The 14668-nt window shown below is 29.0% G+C and overlaps 5 protein-coding genes and 1 long non-coding RNA gene across 10 annotated transcripts; 2 read left to right on the top strand and 4 right to left on the bottom strand.

The window, feature by feature from the left end:
• Positions 1 to 407: 407 nt before the first annotated feature.
• On the bottom strand, positions 408 to 2352 carry LOC126920656 (E3 ubiquitin-protein ligase CHIP). The gene is made up of 4 exons (XM_050731347.1): positions 2063 to 2352; positions 1806 to 2004; positions 961 to 1298; positions 408 to 872 (listed from the first exon to the last, which is right to left on the bottom strand). Exons 1-4 carry the CDS (start codon positions 2177 to 2179, stop codon positions 630 to 632), a joined length of 897 nt encoding a protein of 298 aa, XP_050587304.1. The 5' UTR covers positions 2180 to 2352; the 3' UTR covers positions 408 to 629.
• On the top strand, positions 2294 to 3371 carry LOC126920667 (uncharacterized). Of its 2 annotated transcripts, none has more exons than XR_007712047.1 (3): positions 2294 to 2441; positions 2939 to 3057; positions 3157 to 3371. It is a non-coding gene; the product is annotated as an uncharacterized LOC126920667 (long non-coding RNA). The 2 variants fall into 2 exon arrangements; XR_007712048.1 differs by lacking the exon at positions 2294 to 2441 and adding an exon at positions 2486 to 2742.
• On the bottom strand, positions 2772 to 4569 carry LOC126920651 (uncharacterized). Of its 2 annotated transcripts, none has more exons than XM_050731321.1 (5): positions 4418 to 4569; positions 4049 to 4302; positions 3613 to 3921; positions 3248 to 3450; positions 2772 to 3187 (listed from the first exon to the last, which is right to left on the bottom strand). In XM_050731321.1, the coding sequence occupies exons 2-5, from the start codon at positions 4284 to 4286 to the stop codon at positions 3017 to 3019; spliced, it is 921 nt and encodes a 306-aa protein (XP_050587278.1). In that variant the 5' UTR covers positions 4287 to 4302; positions 4418 to 4569; the 3' UTR covers positions 2772 to 3016. The 2 variants fall into 2 exon arrangements, with proteins under 2 accessions (XP_050587278.1, XP_050587290.1); XM_050731333.1 differs by having other exon boundaries at positions 4451 to 4528.
• A 151-nt stretch (positions 4570 to 4720) lies between these two features.
• LOC126920632 (alpha-(1,3)-fucosyltransferase 7-like) lies at positions 4721 to 11251 on the bottom strand. Of its 3 annotated transcripts, none has more exons than XM_050731303.1 (5): positions 11233 to 11251; positions 10023 to 10139; positions 9547 to 9854; positions 7819 to 7976; positions 4721 to 5826 (listed from the first exon to the last, which is right to left on the bottom strand). In XM_050731303.1, the coding sequence occupies exons 3-5, from the start codon at positions 9718 to 9720 to the stop codon at positions 4896 to 4898; spliced, it is 1263 nt and encodes a 420-aa protein (XP_050587260.1). In that variant the 5' UTR covers positions 9721 to 9854; positions 10023 to 10139; positions 11233 to 11251; the 3' UTR covers positions 4721 to 4895. The 3 variants fall into 3 exon arrangements, with proteins under 3 accessions (XP_050587260.1, XP_050587253.1, XP_050587244.1); XM_050731296.1 differs by lacking the exon at positions 11233 to 11251 and adding an exon at positions 10743 to 10993 and having other exon boundaries at positions 9930 to 10139; XM_050731287.1 differs by lacking the exon at positions 11233 to 11251 and adding an exon at positions 10743 to 10992.
• An 8-nt stretch (positions 11252 to 11259) lies between these two features.
• LOC126920645 (ribosomal L1 domain-containing protein 1) lies at positions 11260 to 13099 on the top strand. The gene is made up of 3 exons (XM_050731307.1): positions 11260 to 11816; positions 12095 to 12660; positions 12854 to 13099. The coding sequence occupies exons 1-3, from the start codon at positions 11353 to 11355 to the stop codon at positions 13027 to 13029; spliced, it is 1206 nt and encodes a 401-aa protein (XP_050587264.1). The 5' UTR covers positions 11260 to 11352; the 3' UTR covers positions 13030 to 13099.
• On the bottom strand, positions 13043 to 14471 carry LOC126920662 (ankyrin repeat domain-containing protein 40-like). The gene is made up of 3 exons (XM_050731360.1): positions 14214 to 14471; positions 13737 to 14035; positions 13043 to 13626 (listed from the first exon to the last, which is right to left on the bottom strand). The coding sequence occupies exons 1-3, from the start codon at positions 14384 to 14386 to the stop codon at positions 13268 to 13270; spliced, it is 831 nt and encodes a 276-aa protein (XP_050587317.1). The 5' UTR covers positions 14387 to 14471; the 3' UTR covers positions 13043 to 13267.
• Positions 14472 to 14668: the final 197 nt, after the last annotated feature.

A 14668-nucleotide genomic window follows, 5' to 3' on the forward strand; every position in this document is an offset into this window, starting at 1 on the left:
GAAACAACATACATCAATTTCATATGCGCATAAACGTAATATATTATATTTGTCCATAAAAATATTTATTTTTAGAGAATGTATGATATAATATACTTAACAGAATGAAATTTAAGATAGTGTAAAATATATTATTGTAATATATATTATATATTAATATAAGTAAAGACAGTTAAAAATACCACAAAACTTTTTATTTAATTATGTAAATAAATGGGAAATATTAAAATATTTAATTATACGTCAAACAATAAATTTATTATTTATCAGAAAAACATATACAGTTTTAACACTCTTATATGACCTATATTACTTAACAACCCATTTGAAGGTATTGTGTGTGCTATTTTCAATATTGCATATATAAATACACAAATTCATCAACTAAAAGAAATATTTCTCAAAAATTTTGATTTGTCAATCTTATTTAATTAATCAATGATTGCACATGTACAAAGTAATCTATTAATATAAAAAAGAATTAAGTTTAGTTTCATATAAATATATGATGTAGTTATTGTTGACAAGGCAATGATATGCACATTTACGTAAAATAACAGGACCCAAAAATAATCATAATTGTAATGTAATTATTTATCATAAAAATATGGTGGTAACCTAACTACATATTAATAATATAATGCCCATTCATTTTCTTGCAAGAACGTATCTACTACTTCCTTCATTGCTAAGTTAGGGATTAATTGATCCTGAGTTAAACGAACTCTAGTAACTGGGTCAAAATGTCCCACCCTTTGTAAGTGTTCCTCAATGTCTTTTCGTTCATATGTAATTCCACTTGGCGTTATTACAGGTTCTTGCAAAATTTCAAAACTAATTTTGCCACATAAATAATCAGGTACTTCTCGTTTCTTCTCCATATATTTATAAAAATGGCAAATAATGTATAATTATTTTAATTTACACATAACTAAACATGATTAAAAAATATAAACTCACCCTTCTTCTTTCATCTACCTTTGCAAATAGATCATTAAGGTGAGCCATATACATATCTCTTTTTTCTTCTACCTCTTCTTTCTTTTTTGTTAATTCAATACACAAAGCTTCCCCTTCACTTTTACCATCTGCATCTTTAGCTGCTTCTTGCTCCTTTAAAGCTGCTAAACTTCGTTCAGCATCTTCTACTATCAATTGATTGAGATATGATTGTAATTCAATATCTTGTGCAATTCTCTGTTCTTCTCTCAATTGGAAACAACGTTTTCGCGCTTGCCTTAAAATGCTGGTCATATCATCTCCATAATTTAGCTTTTGTTCCTTGGCCAAATCCACAGCTATGTTGTAGTAGTTGTTTCAGATGTGTAACCATGTGAAGGACAAGTTTCACATTGCCGTAAAAACCATGAATACCATAAAAAAGAATATCCATGAAATACTTCTGTATAATTATGCTCTGATATATATATATATATACATAATATATTATAGTACTAAAAATGTAATATAGCGCAACTTCTTTAAAGATACATAAACGCATAAATATGTAAATACACAAATGAGTATATTGCCAAACTATATTAGAGATCAAATAAGGTTCTTTCCATTAAAAGATACTCTGCAGAATACAAATATGTAACATTTATTTTTGATGAATTATGAAATTGATAAAATGATTAAATCATAAACGTTAGTCAATCTCGAGATATTATTCATGTAATTTATAATTATTTCATATAGACTATGAAATTATCACGGAATATTTACCTACAGTGAAATCTTTGCAAGAAACATATGAGAAGAAAAAGCCAGTGAAATTCCTAAGTAAAAATATAGGTACGTACCTCTCTGTAAATGTTTAACAGCTTCATCAAAGAGTTCCATTTGAAGAAGAGCTAGACCCAAGAAAAAATGACCCTTCACCAGACATGGATCGATATCGAGAGCACGTCTGCAGTCTAGACAGGACGATTCCCATCGTTTCAATTTCAGGTTACACAGCGCTCGGTTCGTAAAGTATAGTGCTTGGGTTGGATTTTTAATCTGCAGCAATGAGATGCAATGTCGTAACTTGCCTGCATAGATTCATAGTGGCACTCACAATTGCTTTGGTGTAGCAGTGCGCAGCATCCTCGTATTTGTGAAGATTGAAAAGACGATTTCCTTCTTCCTTTAATTCTTTGTCAGAAAGGTTGGCGGTTGTATACATCTTACTCATCTTGGCAACAAATCTTGTGCCTTATTGAACACTCTTCTACATATGAATTCTCGTCAAATTATTCACAAAATATTTCTTACAGGAAAAATTAGTCGAATCGTCAACAAAATAATATTCTATAACCTTAACCTTAACCAAATACGTGCTCTTCCATCTTCCTGGAGAACTTGTCAATCATCGACTAAAGTGTGACAAAGAAGATTGTAAACAAAACTGAAGAAGCTACTTTCCAACATAAAGCTGAGTTTTCAAGGAACGTTTGGTATGAAAATATTTTAATACAATTTTTTTATATAATATTCCTCTTTTTGTATATCTTCTTTATTTATCATTCTCTCAAGTCTAATTTGCACTTTTCGTTCCATTTTTCTCATAATTTTGGAAAATGGAATTTAAATATGTATACATATAATACGTCACAATTTGTTATATGTATTTTTGCAGTTTATTTGTTATTTATATCGATTTCATAATCCTTACATTATAATCCTAATGTTATAATCTTTAGTTACAGAATTTAAGCAACTTATATAATTAATTCAAAGCTGTATATACATAACATAGTAATAGAATGTTTAATGAAATCAATAAATTTTATTTTTCTTAGATTATCCTTTATTTAACTTATACAGTGTGAATTGCTTCTACGTAATTTTGATTAATTTACTTTATATAAGATAAAATAAATATTTTATACTTCTTATATTTAAAAAATGTATCTAAAACATAAAATTTTATTTTGATTTGTTCATTTTCTAGGATAATTATTATTTTAGATTGCTCCAAATTATGAAATTAATTGACCATATGTATATATTTTAATCATTCTGTGTAATGCTATGCATCACCGATTTTGGATATGCTGTATACACAAATAGGTTTGTTTGTTGCAAAATGTATTTCATGGTTCACAACAATCCCCATTTTGTGTTTGAAAAATTCTATTATCTTTTTTGCAATTTGTTTATTATTTTCAGATACTTCTGGATGCTCTAAATAATCATTTACCTGGGAGAACAAAAAACAGATACAGTAACAAACTATTTATGAGCAAATAATAAAAATTACCTTCATCCATCTGCAATCAGAAATTTCTTTTTCACATTTTTTAATATTGATATCAATAGGTGATAAATAAGCAATCATGTATATGTCAGAACAGCCAAAGGCGTAACCATGAACGTGTCTGAAACCTATTATACATCTAAAGGTAGTTTGAACACCAGTCTCTTCTAAAACTTCTCTTTTTACAGCTTCTTCTAAATCTTCTCCTACAATAAAAAAAAACTGATAAGAAATTATTATATTATATTATATTATATATTATATTGAAAACATAAAGTACATATATAAATTCATTAATTCTACCGTGATAACAGAAAGATTATTAGCTATACTGTACTGATTTACTAGTTTATAAAAAATTTATATACCTGGTTCCACATAACCACCTGGTAATTTCCAAATAGGTGGACCATTTGCATATTTCTCTTTGATAACTAAAATTTCTTTAGTTTCCTCATTATAGACAAATCCTCCGACTCCTAAATTGGTGTGTGCATAGTGTGGAACATTGCATTCCTCATCTGTAACTAACCATCGATAAAGCATAACATATTCTTGTTTTGCATGATGAAATTTGAATCCTTCTTTCACAAGTAACGGTATCCATTCTGATTGTGGTAAATGTACACGGAACCATATTGTGCGTTTTTTATTTTCTTTCCATTTTTGTAAAGATGCTGCAAAAATTATAATAAATAAATATTAATTTCTAACAAAAATTTTTGTTAAAGTTCCTCAATTTTGATAAAATAAGTAATAATTTATAAATATATTTAAGAATTATTATCATTTTATGTTATAAACCTGTAAGACGACGAGCGAACACTTCAGATGTACAAAATTCGTCATTTGAGTCAATAGTTACGCCATTGTAGTGATCATTACATCCATTAAAACACTTTGAAGCCATAATTACAGAAGGATTGACGCAATGTATTTTACAACGCAATATAGGATAAAAAACAATACGATATTTCGCTAAATATTGTTGTTTTAGCACCGTGGAAACGTAACAGAGTTTAGAAATTGCGATACTGTACATTGGAACATCCACGAATCTATTTTGAAAAAGTTGTTAATAAAATGTTTTATTATCATACCTTATAATGATTCATAAATATTGTCGGAAAAAGTTTTACGTAACATGATTGAAGCTTTTATTTTGATACGTACAATGTTAATATTAAAATAGTCAAACATTCTAACCTAATACTATTTTTTATCTATTTATTTCGTATCGTCTGCAGACCTTACACTTTCAAGATAAAAAATTTTGCAATACAATGTTACATAATTCATAGCTAAATATTTTTTTCTTATATATACGTTATACGTAATTATTATATTTTATGCATACGTTTTCTATTTGTTATTTAATTGCAATGAAATATGTAAATTGTAATCGATGTTACAATTAACATAAATCTTATATGTATAAAATATTTATAGCAGGTTGGTATGAAAAATTATAGGATCTATAGTGTGTTTGATATTTTTATTCAATTTATTTACAATAAATATTACGCGATAATCAAAACAAAACAATTAGAAACAAAAAATAACAAACTATAAGTTTAACAGATAAAAATTTAATTCAGTAACGTTAAACAGTGATAACAATATAATACAAAGGCAAATAAATTCAAACATATCAGAGAGTACAATCTCGTTTTTTGTTCCAAAACAATTCCATATCCTCGTACACTTTGGGAGCAGGAGAATTATAATGAAGAGCTTCGCAAATACGGCAATAATGTCGTGACATACTGCCAAAATAACCATGTTCGTTGATTACTTTGTAATATTTACGCCACTCATGGAACTCGAAATATTTATCATCGTACTTATTAAGATAGCGGATATAATCTGCTAAAGCTCTCGGATTAACAAAATCACTAACGTGAATGAACGAATGCGGTGGTAATAATTTCTCGCAATCTTTCTTTGGTGCACCCATTATTACTGGTATTGCTAATTTGTGATAACCATGCCAGAATACTTTCTCTGTTAAGTATTCTCTACAATTTGAATTTTCAAAAGCTAAATAAAACTTGTAGGAATTTAAAACAGAACAATCTTTATCGAAATGTCCCGGACATGCGGTCGTATTACCATTTAAACATTTTCCATATATATCAAGATCATTACCGAGAATTACTTTCAATTCGTTAATATATATCCATCGATCATTGGTGCCCCCGCAATTACTACCCATCACAGTGGCCAGTTTAGTTTTTGATGTTTTTATCAGATCCTTCGAAAAATTTATATTTGGTGAATTTATAAACGAAGTAGAAATCGTTCTGCCGTAAGGTATTGGTACATCGCTATTCATGCGATACGTCATTGACCAGTTAAATAAACCGTTATATTTAGACAATTGTTGATTTCCATAGATAAAAGTGTGTATTGGCGATTCATCAGTCAAAAAGATCCACCTCTGATTCCATTGTGTTCTGATTGGCAATTCCAGTACATTTTTTGTCAGATGCAAATGAAACACAACTGCATCTGCTATATTTAAATCTTTGGATTGGTAACTTAGTACACATTTTACTGTACAATTTTCCCAAGGTGAAAACCTAAAATGGAAATACATTTCAATTCAAAGTTAAATAGAATTATAGTTTAAAGTATATGTACTAATATTATTACAGTAATACTCGTTTAAATTTCATTTCAATACAATTGTTTTATCTACATTTCAGTAACTCACATCCTTATATCTCAAACTCAATATAGTCCGAATTTATTAAACCGATTGTCGAAAATAGTAAATAGATATAGGAAGGATAGACGAGAAAGACAGTATATCAAGCAACGACGATCGAGCACTTTTGAGCGATATACTATACTCTCGCTCATTTGATTTCCCAGTGACTTCGAAACGTCCTTTGAAGATTCTATTACAATTTTCAAATGGGAATCTACATTTTTTAATACATATATCTGATATCGATATGTTTCTAAAATGCTACAAACTTATGTCTTTTGCATCATCTGCTATCAAAATATGAACTTTTAAATTCAGCATGCTGCATGCCGTCGACATTAGCGTCATTCGATGTACATCACGAGGATGCACAAAGATGTTTTTCATAATGCCACCATTGGTATATATTTCCAAAACAGTCGGTCGATCAGTCACTTTCCGTTTTAGTTTCTTGTATCGCTTTATCAAATTTAAAAGTTCGTATTTTGATAGCACATGGTGGGAGACACGAGTTTGTAACGTTTGGAAAATATCTCAATGCCAAGTATATGTAATAAAAAATGCAGATATCTACTTGAAAATTTTAATATGACCTTCATAGGACTGACTTTGAAAAATGTAATATAATACGTCATACGTTTTAACATTATCGCATGGTCAAATAGACAAGGATATAGTATGTCCTCCTTGATATCATACAAGTTCTGTCTGAAACACTTTTTCATGTCATTCATATTTTTCGAGATGTCTGAACGTTTCCAGATAGACCGGGCACATTGTATAGAATTTTTATTTAATGAGATGAATGAATGAAACGAATGAGTGACTTAATAACAAGACAACTCAGATTAGTTTTAACAGAAATTCGTTTTATATCCTGGAAATTATTGATAATTCTGTGACTAATCTATTAATTAGCAATATTGTTATCTATAAAACTTATTTATATCGTTATATTTGTATCGATAAGATAGAAATTATAGAAATTGAGAAAATAAAATGAAAATTAGTAAAAGTTGATATTTGTATAATTGGATCATTCATCGTAACGAATGCGATATCCCTTGAGAATGTCAGAGCTCGACCATTGTTTCTTGACACACTATATATATCTTTCTAGTTCGCTTTCGTTATATATGTCATTTGTTCTTATCGAGAAATTGAGAAGTATTGCAAAAGAGTCGCAACTTGTTCAGCGAAAATTACACGGGGTGTCTCATCCGATATTGTTACTTTGATTTATGTTATTATTATTGTTCGTAACGAAAAATATTTCAGATAAAAATTGTATGGCTTCAAAAAGGACATATTCTGATGTTATTAGTTTTTCTTTAGGCGATCGTGTAAAGGTCATGTAAATATCTGAAAAGAACTTTGTTTTTTTAAATAGAATCATATCTTTTAATACATTAATTAATGCAGATCGAGATACTCTACAAAAAATTATTAACCTATTTACGTCGAAAAGCTACTAGTTTAATAGATATTTTAATTTTTATTTTGTAAACCTTATTGTGTAAAAGACACGGATATAGATATAAGGCAATACTTTTGTATTCGTTTTCCTTATCTTTTGTACGAAAGCTTTTACAATTAACTTTTACTTTAACAATAACTTTTCGACATTTTACGGAGAATATCGAGGTGCATTGATTAACGTACCTCCTTCGCAACCATTCTACTTTTATCTGAAGCATTTTTTGTTACGGATAATAATAGTGATATAAATCAACATATCAGGTGAGACAACCTGAATAACGCAAAGACCTGATTTATTGTAATTTCAGCAAGCATTACTGTAAATTAACAAGTGCATATTTATATCTCATAAAAAACAAGTTTTTAATATAATTTTATTAACTTTTTATTCGTAAAACGTCTGATGTGCCTACGTTCCAAAAACATTCCGTGCTTCCAAATTAAGATCAAATACGGTTCCTTCCTCTTATTTATTATCGGTGGTGTTAAACTTCCCTCAGAAGACAAGAGCCATTTGCCAAGTACAGACGTCGTTTCAATCTGATACGGATAAAGGCGCAAATTAGTAATACTATAAGGGTTATTCGTTTAATTCGGAACCCGCGATTGCGAGAACAATAGAAAATGGCAACATACACCTACCACACTTACTACACAATCGAATGTCACTCGCCATCTACGAGCTGTTGCCAGAAGTATAATTAGGTGAGAACATGAAGTGGTTTAGTTATCGTCGGAGCACTTTAAATTTGACACAATAAGGAGAAGACGATCAGTGAGAAAAAGCGAGTCCCGTGTTTTCATCCGACGATTTCATGTCCCTGCGCGCTCCTAAACCATCCAAGCAAGCGAGTGCAGCCGGTTCTGTTCCCACATGTAACTTAATTTTTTCTTTAGATAACTGATATCTTGGATTATACTTACCTGAAATATAATTACAATATAATCTTTCTTATTTAAAATTGAAATTGTTGTAAAGAAAGCAATATCAAAATGTTATGTCTGAACAAACATAGATACCGTCTCCCATGCAGTTCAGTGAACTGTCTATCTTTCAAGGGTATAACCATGTTCGGTATCATTTTGTTGATAAGAATCTCAACAATCTAATTAAAAACAACTTTATAACAATGAAATAAAAAAATATGAGAACTATTTTTTATTTTGACGATTTATAAATGATTGTGTCATAAACAAGTAGCCTTTGCTGAGTAGTCCGAACTCAAGTACTGCAATACAAGAATTAAATTAATTTCTATTTTTTTAAACTAGAATTCTGTAAGGTATCTCTTATCTCGATTGCTCTGTTCAATTTTTATTCTTACATTCGACATATTCACAGCAGAATGATTCAAAATCAGATAATAACGGGCAATTTGTAGAAAGTGATCGTGAATAACTTTTGGAGTATGACGTGGAAGAAAATGTTTAATACGTTGAAAATAAACATTACCAACAATGTGGAGAAAGAGCCGCGATGTTTGTGAAAATGTGAACAATTTCATTGTAATTCGCTAATAATCCTGGCAGTTGAGTGTACTTTTAAATAAAAAAAATTACAATGTAATTACATTTTTTCAAATTAATTTCAAATAAATTCAATTTCAGGTAAATATAATCCAAGATTTCAGTTATTTAAAGAAAAAATTAAATTACATGTGAGAACAGAACCGGGTGCACTTGCTTGCTTGGATGGTATAGGATCCCGCAGGGACACGAAAATGCGAAATTCGCTTTCTCTGCGATTGTCTTCTTATTGTGACGTCAAATTTAAAGTGCTCCGACGATAACTAAACCACTTCGTGTTCTCACCTAATTATACTTCTAGCAACAACTTATAGATAGCGAGTGATATTTGATTGTAGTGGTAAGTGTATATATTACACTGTTGCCATTTTCTTATGTTCGCATAAGCGCGGGTTCCGCGGGTTTAAGTGGATAACCCTGTACATATAAGTCCTAATAGAGACTCTATGAAACTTACTTATACTACTAACGTGTTTTACTCAATAGTAGAGGAAATATATATAAACTTTTTCATTTTCATAATAGCACGATCAAAAGAAAAAGGATTATAGATTAATCTTAATAAAATCAAATACAGATGTACCTGTTCATTTCTTAGTAATTCTTCTTTTATTTGTTGTCGATGTTTTATTTGTTTCACAACCACTTTATTAACTCTTCTAAGGATACTTGGAAGAGTACCAAAAATTGCACAAAAAATTATGGAACCAATGCATAGAAATAATATTAGTTTCGCATATCGTGAAATCCCGCGCATCGTACTTCTGAATTTTTCGATAGAGCGTGGCAAATATTAGTCGTGGCATATCGATCTTCTATCATTTTCACTTATCTTATCATCACAATTTTTCCATCTGACAGCTGTTTTTCTACTTTTATATCACGAATCGCCTAAATGAGACAAAATTGATAGTTAGTAAGATACATTCTTCGAGCGCTGCTGTAATACACTGAAACTATATGAACCTTTGTTAGTATAAAAACTGATAACTTGTAATAAGGTGAAGGATAAAAAATGTTTAGAGAAAAGAAACAGGTCTGACCAACAGTCGAGGCTACCTTTGACGTGTGTTGCAAGCAATCGTTGATCTCGATTGTCTTGGTTAACCAAGTGTAACGGTCCGAGGTGTAGTAAGTTGCGAACGTTATCCTCAGCGGTGATAGAACATCACACCCCTTGTTATTGTTTCAAGAAATATTTAAATTTATTAGAAGAAATATTAATACCAAATAAATTAGATCTTAATTATTCATATTCGTTTAAGATTTATTATTAGGCAAGTTTATTGGTTTAATCTTATGCTATTTTGTATACAAGTGTGAAGAGTACATACATACATACGTATATCATATCTGTTTGGATTTCAAATTTCGCGGTTATTATTCAATTCATTAGTATTCGTAATAAAAATGCAATCTACTTATTTATTAAATGCTTCGTTTACAAATGCATGTCACTATGTTTCCGTAACTGTAATTAATTGTTAATACATACTGAATGATTACTAAATGGTCAAATTTACATTTTATTAAAGAATTATTTAAAAATAATTTTAATTGTATAATAAAAAAAGTATATATCAATAACGAATAAATTTAATTTATCATATACTATTAATTACTGGCAAGAAAATATATAGCATTTAATTATAGTAATATATAAATCATGATACATTTTAGATATACGTACTACAAAATATGGTAGGTCAATTATAATTCTAGTTAGCAATACTTTTTTAAATCGAAAAATTTTGATATCTTAATCTTAAAATTACTTACATGTACATGTGACAGTTCCAAACTTTTATCTATACAATTAGTTCTTACATTTTAATTCAAGCAGGTTGACTCGCTAATTGAAATATTTAATATATAACACAATTAACTTGGATTTTTTTTAAATATATATTTTTATTTTCTGTTAATTAAAGTTATATTTCAACTATACTTAACCAATATACATTTTTTAATAATGACTTATGTCATAGTTAACCGATACGCAATTGTTCTTTAATTATGCACGAATAATGCATGCATAAATATATTTTTTTACACAGATACAACTAGTTTCTGTCTTTACTGTAGTGGTAATGATTATATATATCGCTAATTATATGTAGATATTATTATCTATTGATATCTCATTTATTCTGTTGTACCTCGAGGGACGATATAAATACTAGGATAATTTATTTTAATTATTAAGAGATTGAAAAATATACTTTTATTGCCGCGAATAAAATGTTAGAAACGAATGAACCTTCTTTACTTGCATGTGATCTATGGTTGGCATTATGCACTATAGTATAAGAAAGTTATCAACAGAACCGTTTCCGTTTCCGCTCTTAGATTCGGAAAAGTGGACATAAGTAATTTCCATGTGTACAAGATGGTAACTACTCGTAAAATTATTAAAAAACGTATAGAATTATCGAAAGTTAAAAGTGCACAGAACACGAAAGGTAACAGCCACATAAAGAATAAGAAATCACGAAATGGGAAAAATCCAAAAATGATCAGTGATAGAACATTGAAACGTACATTAAGATCTTCTGAAAAAAATAATGTGCAAAATAAGACAAAAATTAGTTCATATACAAAAGCAATTTCTGAGATTGCAGAATCGCGGAAGCGAAAAAGAGAAGATAGGGTTAGTGACGAAGGAAATACAGATTGCTTACATTTGAGTGATTTGTCAAAAGAACATATATCACAATGCATTAGCGTAATCAACCATTTGACTGAAGAACAATTGAAGAATAACAATGCATTGTTTGATGACGAAAGCCAATCAATATTTATGCAAATAACATGTATTAGAGTACCTAAAACTCCAAGAAGATGTATTAGAATGTAAGTTTACGTTTATACATTAATTATACGTATCTTTTCAAATAAATAAAAAATCATTTTTATATATTATTATTATGTGATTTAATGCATATGTATAATATATAGTCACAAATGATTATATATATATATATATATATATATATATGTATGTTTAATCTCCAATAGGTCCTTATAAGGAATCGTGATTATAAAGTCACGAATGATGTTCATTTTTATTTTTAATAATCAGTGTGATTAATTTTATTAAAACACTATTTATCGCCCAATTTATTTTGTAGATTATTACCATATTCAATAGTGTCATCAAATGACGAAATTGCACTTTTTGTTGGTGATCTTGAAAGAGGTAGAAGAAAGGATTATGAGCCAACGATAGAATATTATGAAAACTTGTTACGTAAACACAATTGTACAAGAATAAAGGCTATAATACCAATGAATCAAGTAAAAACTGAATATGATCAGTATGAATTAAAAAGGAAGCTTGTTGGTAGCTATGATCATTTTCTTGTAGATGGAAAAATAGCTGGTCATTTATCTCATTTATTGGGAAGAGAATTTTATAAGAAAAGGAAACTGCCAACATCCATCCGAATGCATAGCAAAGATTTAAAACACGAAATAGATTATGCTTTGAGGAAAACTGTCATGCAGATACATTCTTATGGCGATACTCATATAATTCAAATTGGACACACCTCTATGAAAAAAGAAGAAATTATAGAAAATATATTAGCAACGTGCAGTTATTTATCTAAAAACTACCCAGGGGGCTGGGCTAATATTCGTTCTATTCGTATTAAAACATCTTCTAGCCTTGGCCTCCCTATATATACAACATTGAGTAAGTTTTGATTAATTACATTTAATTCTCATTTTTATAGGAAAATTCTTATAAAAATTATATTTTTATATAAACTTAATGTGTATGTAAATCAATATACTATGCCAAAGAACCTCCTTATAATAGACTTACAATCTAACTATGATTAATTATTATTATAGGTATGTTTATTGTGTTTCTTATTTGTTTTTAGAAAACAAATGCTTGGTTAGAGTGCCAATAGTGCAGCCTAAGAGACCAAAAGCATATCGTAATGTATCAGGAGAACTTAGTACTGCACCTGGTATTGTTAGTGTAACTGTTACTCCTGAAGGAGACATTATTACTGTTAAAAAGGAAAAAAAGGTTCTTTCTCCAAAGAGAAATTAACAAAACAAATAAAAAAGTGTAATTATTTTTTATTACTTTATTAAATCTAGTAAACAAGGTTAAAAAATTATCTTTCTACTTATTATTACCTTAAGTACTTTGTTATATTAAAAATGTTTAATTATTGCACTTTAAATTTGACATACCTAATTGCATATATATTGTATTTTACTTAAATGTTAGTTTTCTTCGTTTAATTACATATGAAAAGAAGAAAAACGATATATGATACCAATAATTAATATAAAATAGTCTGATCTTTCTTAGAAATACTCTGGTACCCATTTGCTGGACTTGCTACTACTCCTGAATGTCCCATTGTTGAAATACCATTGGTATTTTGCATGTACTTATATGTGTTTACGGTATTTGTAACAACTTCTATTTCTTGGAAGTTTTGAAGTCGTTGAATATCTTCATCTTTTCTCAACCTAGTATTGGGCAGTTTTCTTAATTTTACAATTTGGTTGGGTTCAACATTTAATTCTTGGCAACATATCCAAATCAATGCTTGATATGTCAAATCACTTTGTGGTAACTCAATTTCTATAAAATCTGGGTCAGGAGCATCAGCAATACGAATCTTTAATACTAATTCTAAAAAAATGTATAGATTTAATGTTCTGTTTCATTATCTTGAGCTATTAATATTTATATATGTATAAACATTAAAATTACAAAAAATTAAATTATTACAAATTTCTCACCATCTTGGTATAAACCATTGTTTCTTACTCTAGGAATTCCTGAATCTGTAGCTCCATGTACATAATCACTTTTTACATATTTAGGCATAACATTGTGTACTGCTGATTCATTTAGGACTCTTTGTGAATCAGTTGGCATAGCCAGTGGCATATCTAGAAGTTGTAAAATCTGTGGATTGATGCACAAAAATGCTGGAGTCTCTCCAATTTCAGATCTTATATTCTTATCTGCACCATTTTTTAAAAGTAAGGCAGCTACATCTAAGTACCCCTTTTTACATGCCCAATGTAAAGGAGTCCTTAAAGGAAAAATACTAATTATGTCATTATTTTGATATTTTTGACACAAGGCCATTCAGTTTCATTACATGTATACAAGGAAAGATATTGTATGTTTTTACTCTTATTATACATTTTTGCTATTAGTTATTAGAAAAAAATATAAGAATTGCATATAATAAATTAACAAAGAAATACCATCCATTAACAGAGTGTCGTGCATTAACATCGACACCTAAATTAAGTAATTCTTGAACAACGTCTGTATCACCAACACAGGCTGCTTTCCTCAACCGCTCTTCTAATATTCTCTTATTTTCCATGTTATCATAACTTCTAAATAAGTCTACGGATTTCACATTTTTTTCCATTTCGAGTTTATTTAGGACATTTTGAAATGTACAAATACAAGGAATGGCGTTACTTAATACATGTGTTTGAGAGATTCAAACTCAGTCGCTATCTAAGCGCCACGAGTGGTAGTTTAGAAGAATCTTACTGGAACATCAGATAAATTGAACATTACAAATTTTAAAACTTTTAAATTAAAAAATATTGAAGTATATTTGAGATTTTTCATTCGTAACAAACAGATTTATTTAAAAAAAAGATATGAACTCATAAATAATTAGTCATATCAGTTTTATCTGAAT

Source organism: Bombus affinis, chromosome 1, assembly GCF_024516045.1.
Source record: "Bombus affinis isolate iyBomAffi1 chromosome 1, iyBomAffi1.2, whole genome shotgun sequence".
Taxonomy (NCBI): domain Eukaryota; kingdom Metazoa; phylum Arthropoda; class Insecta; order Hymenoptera; family Apidae; genus Bombus; species Bombus affinis.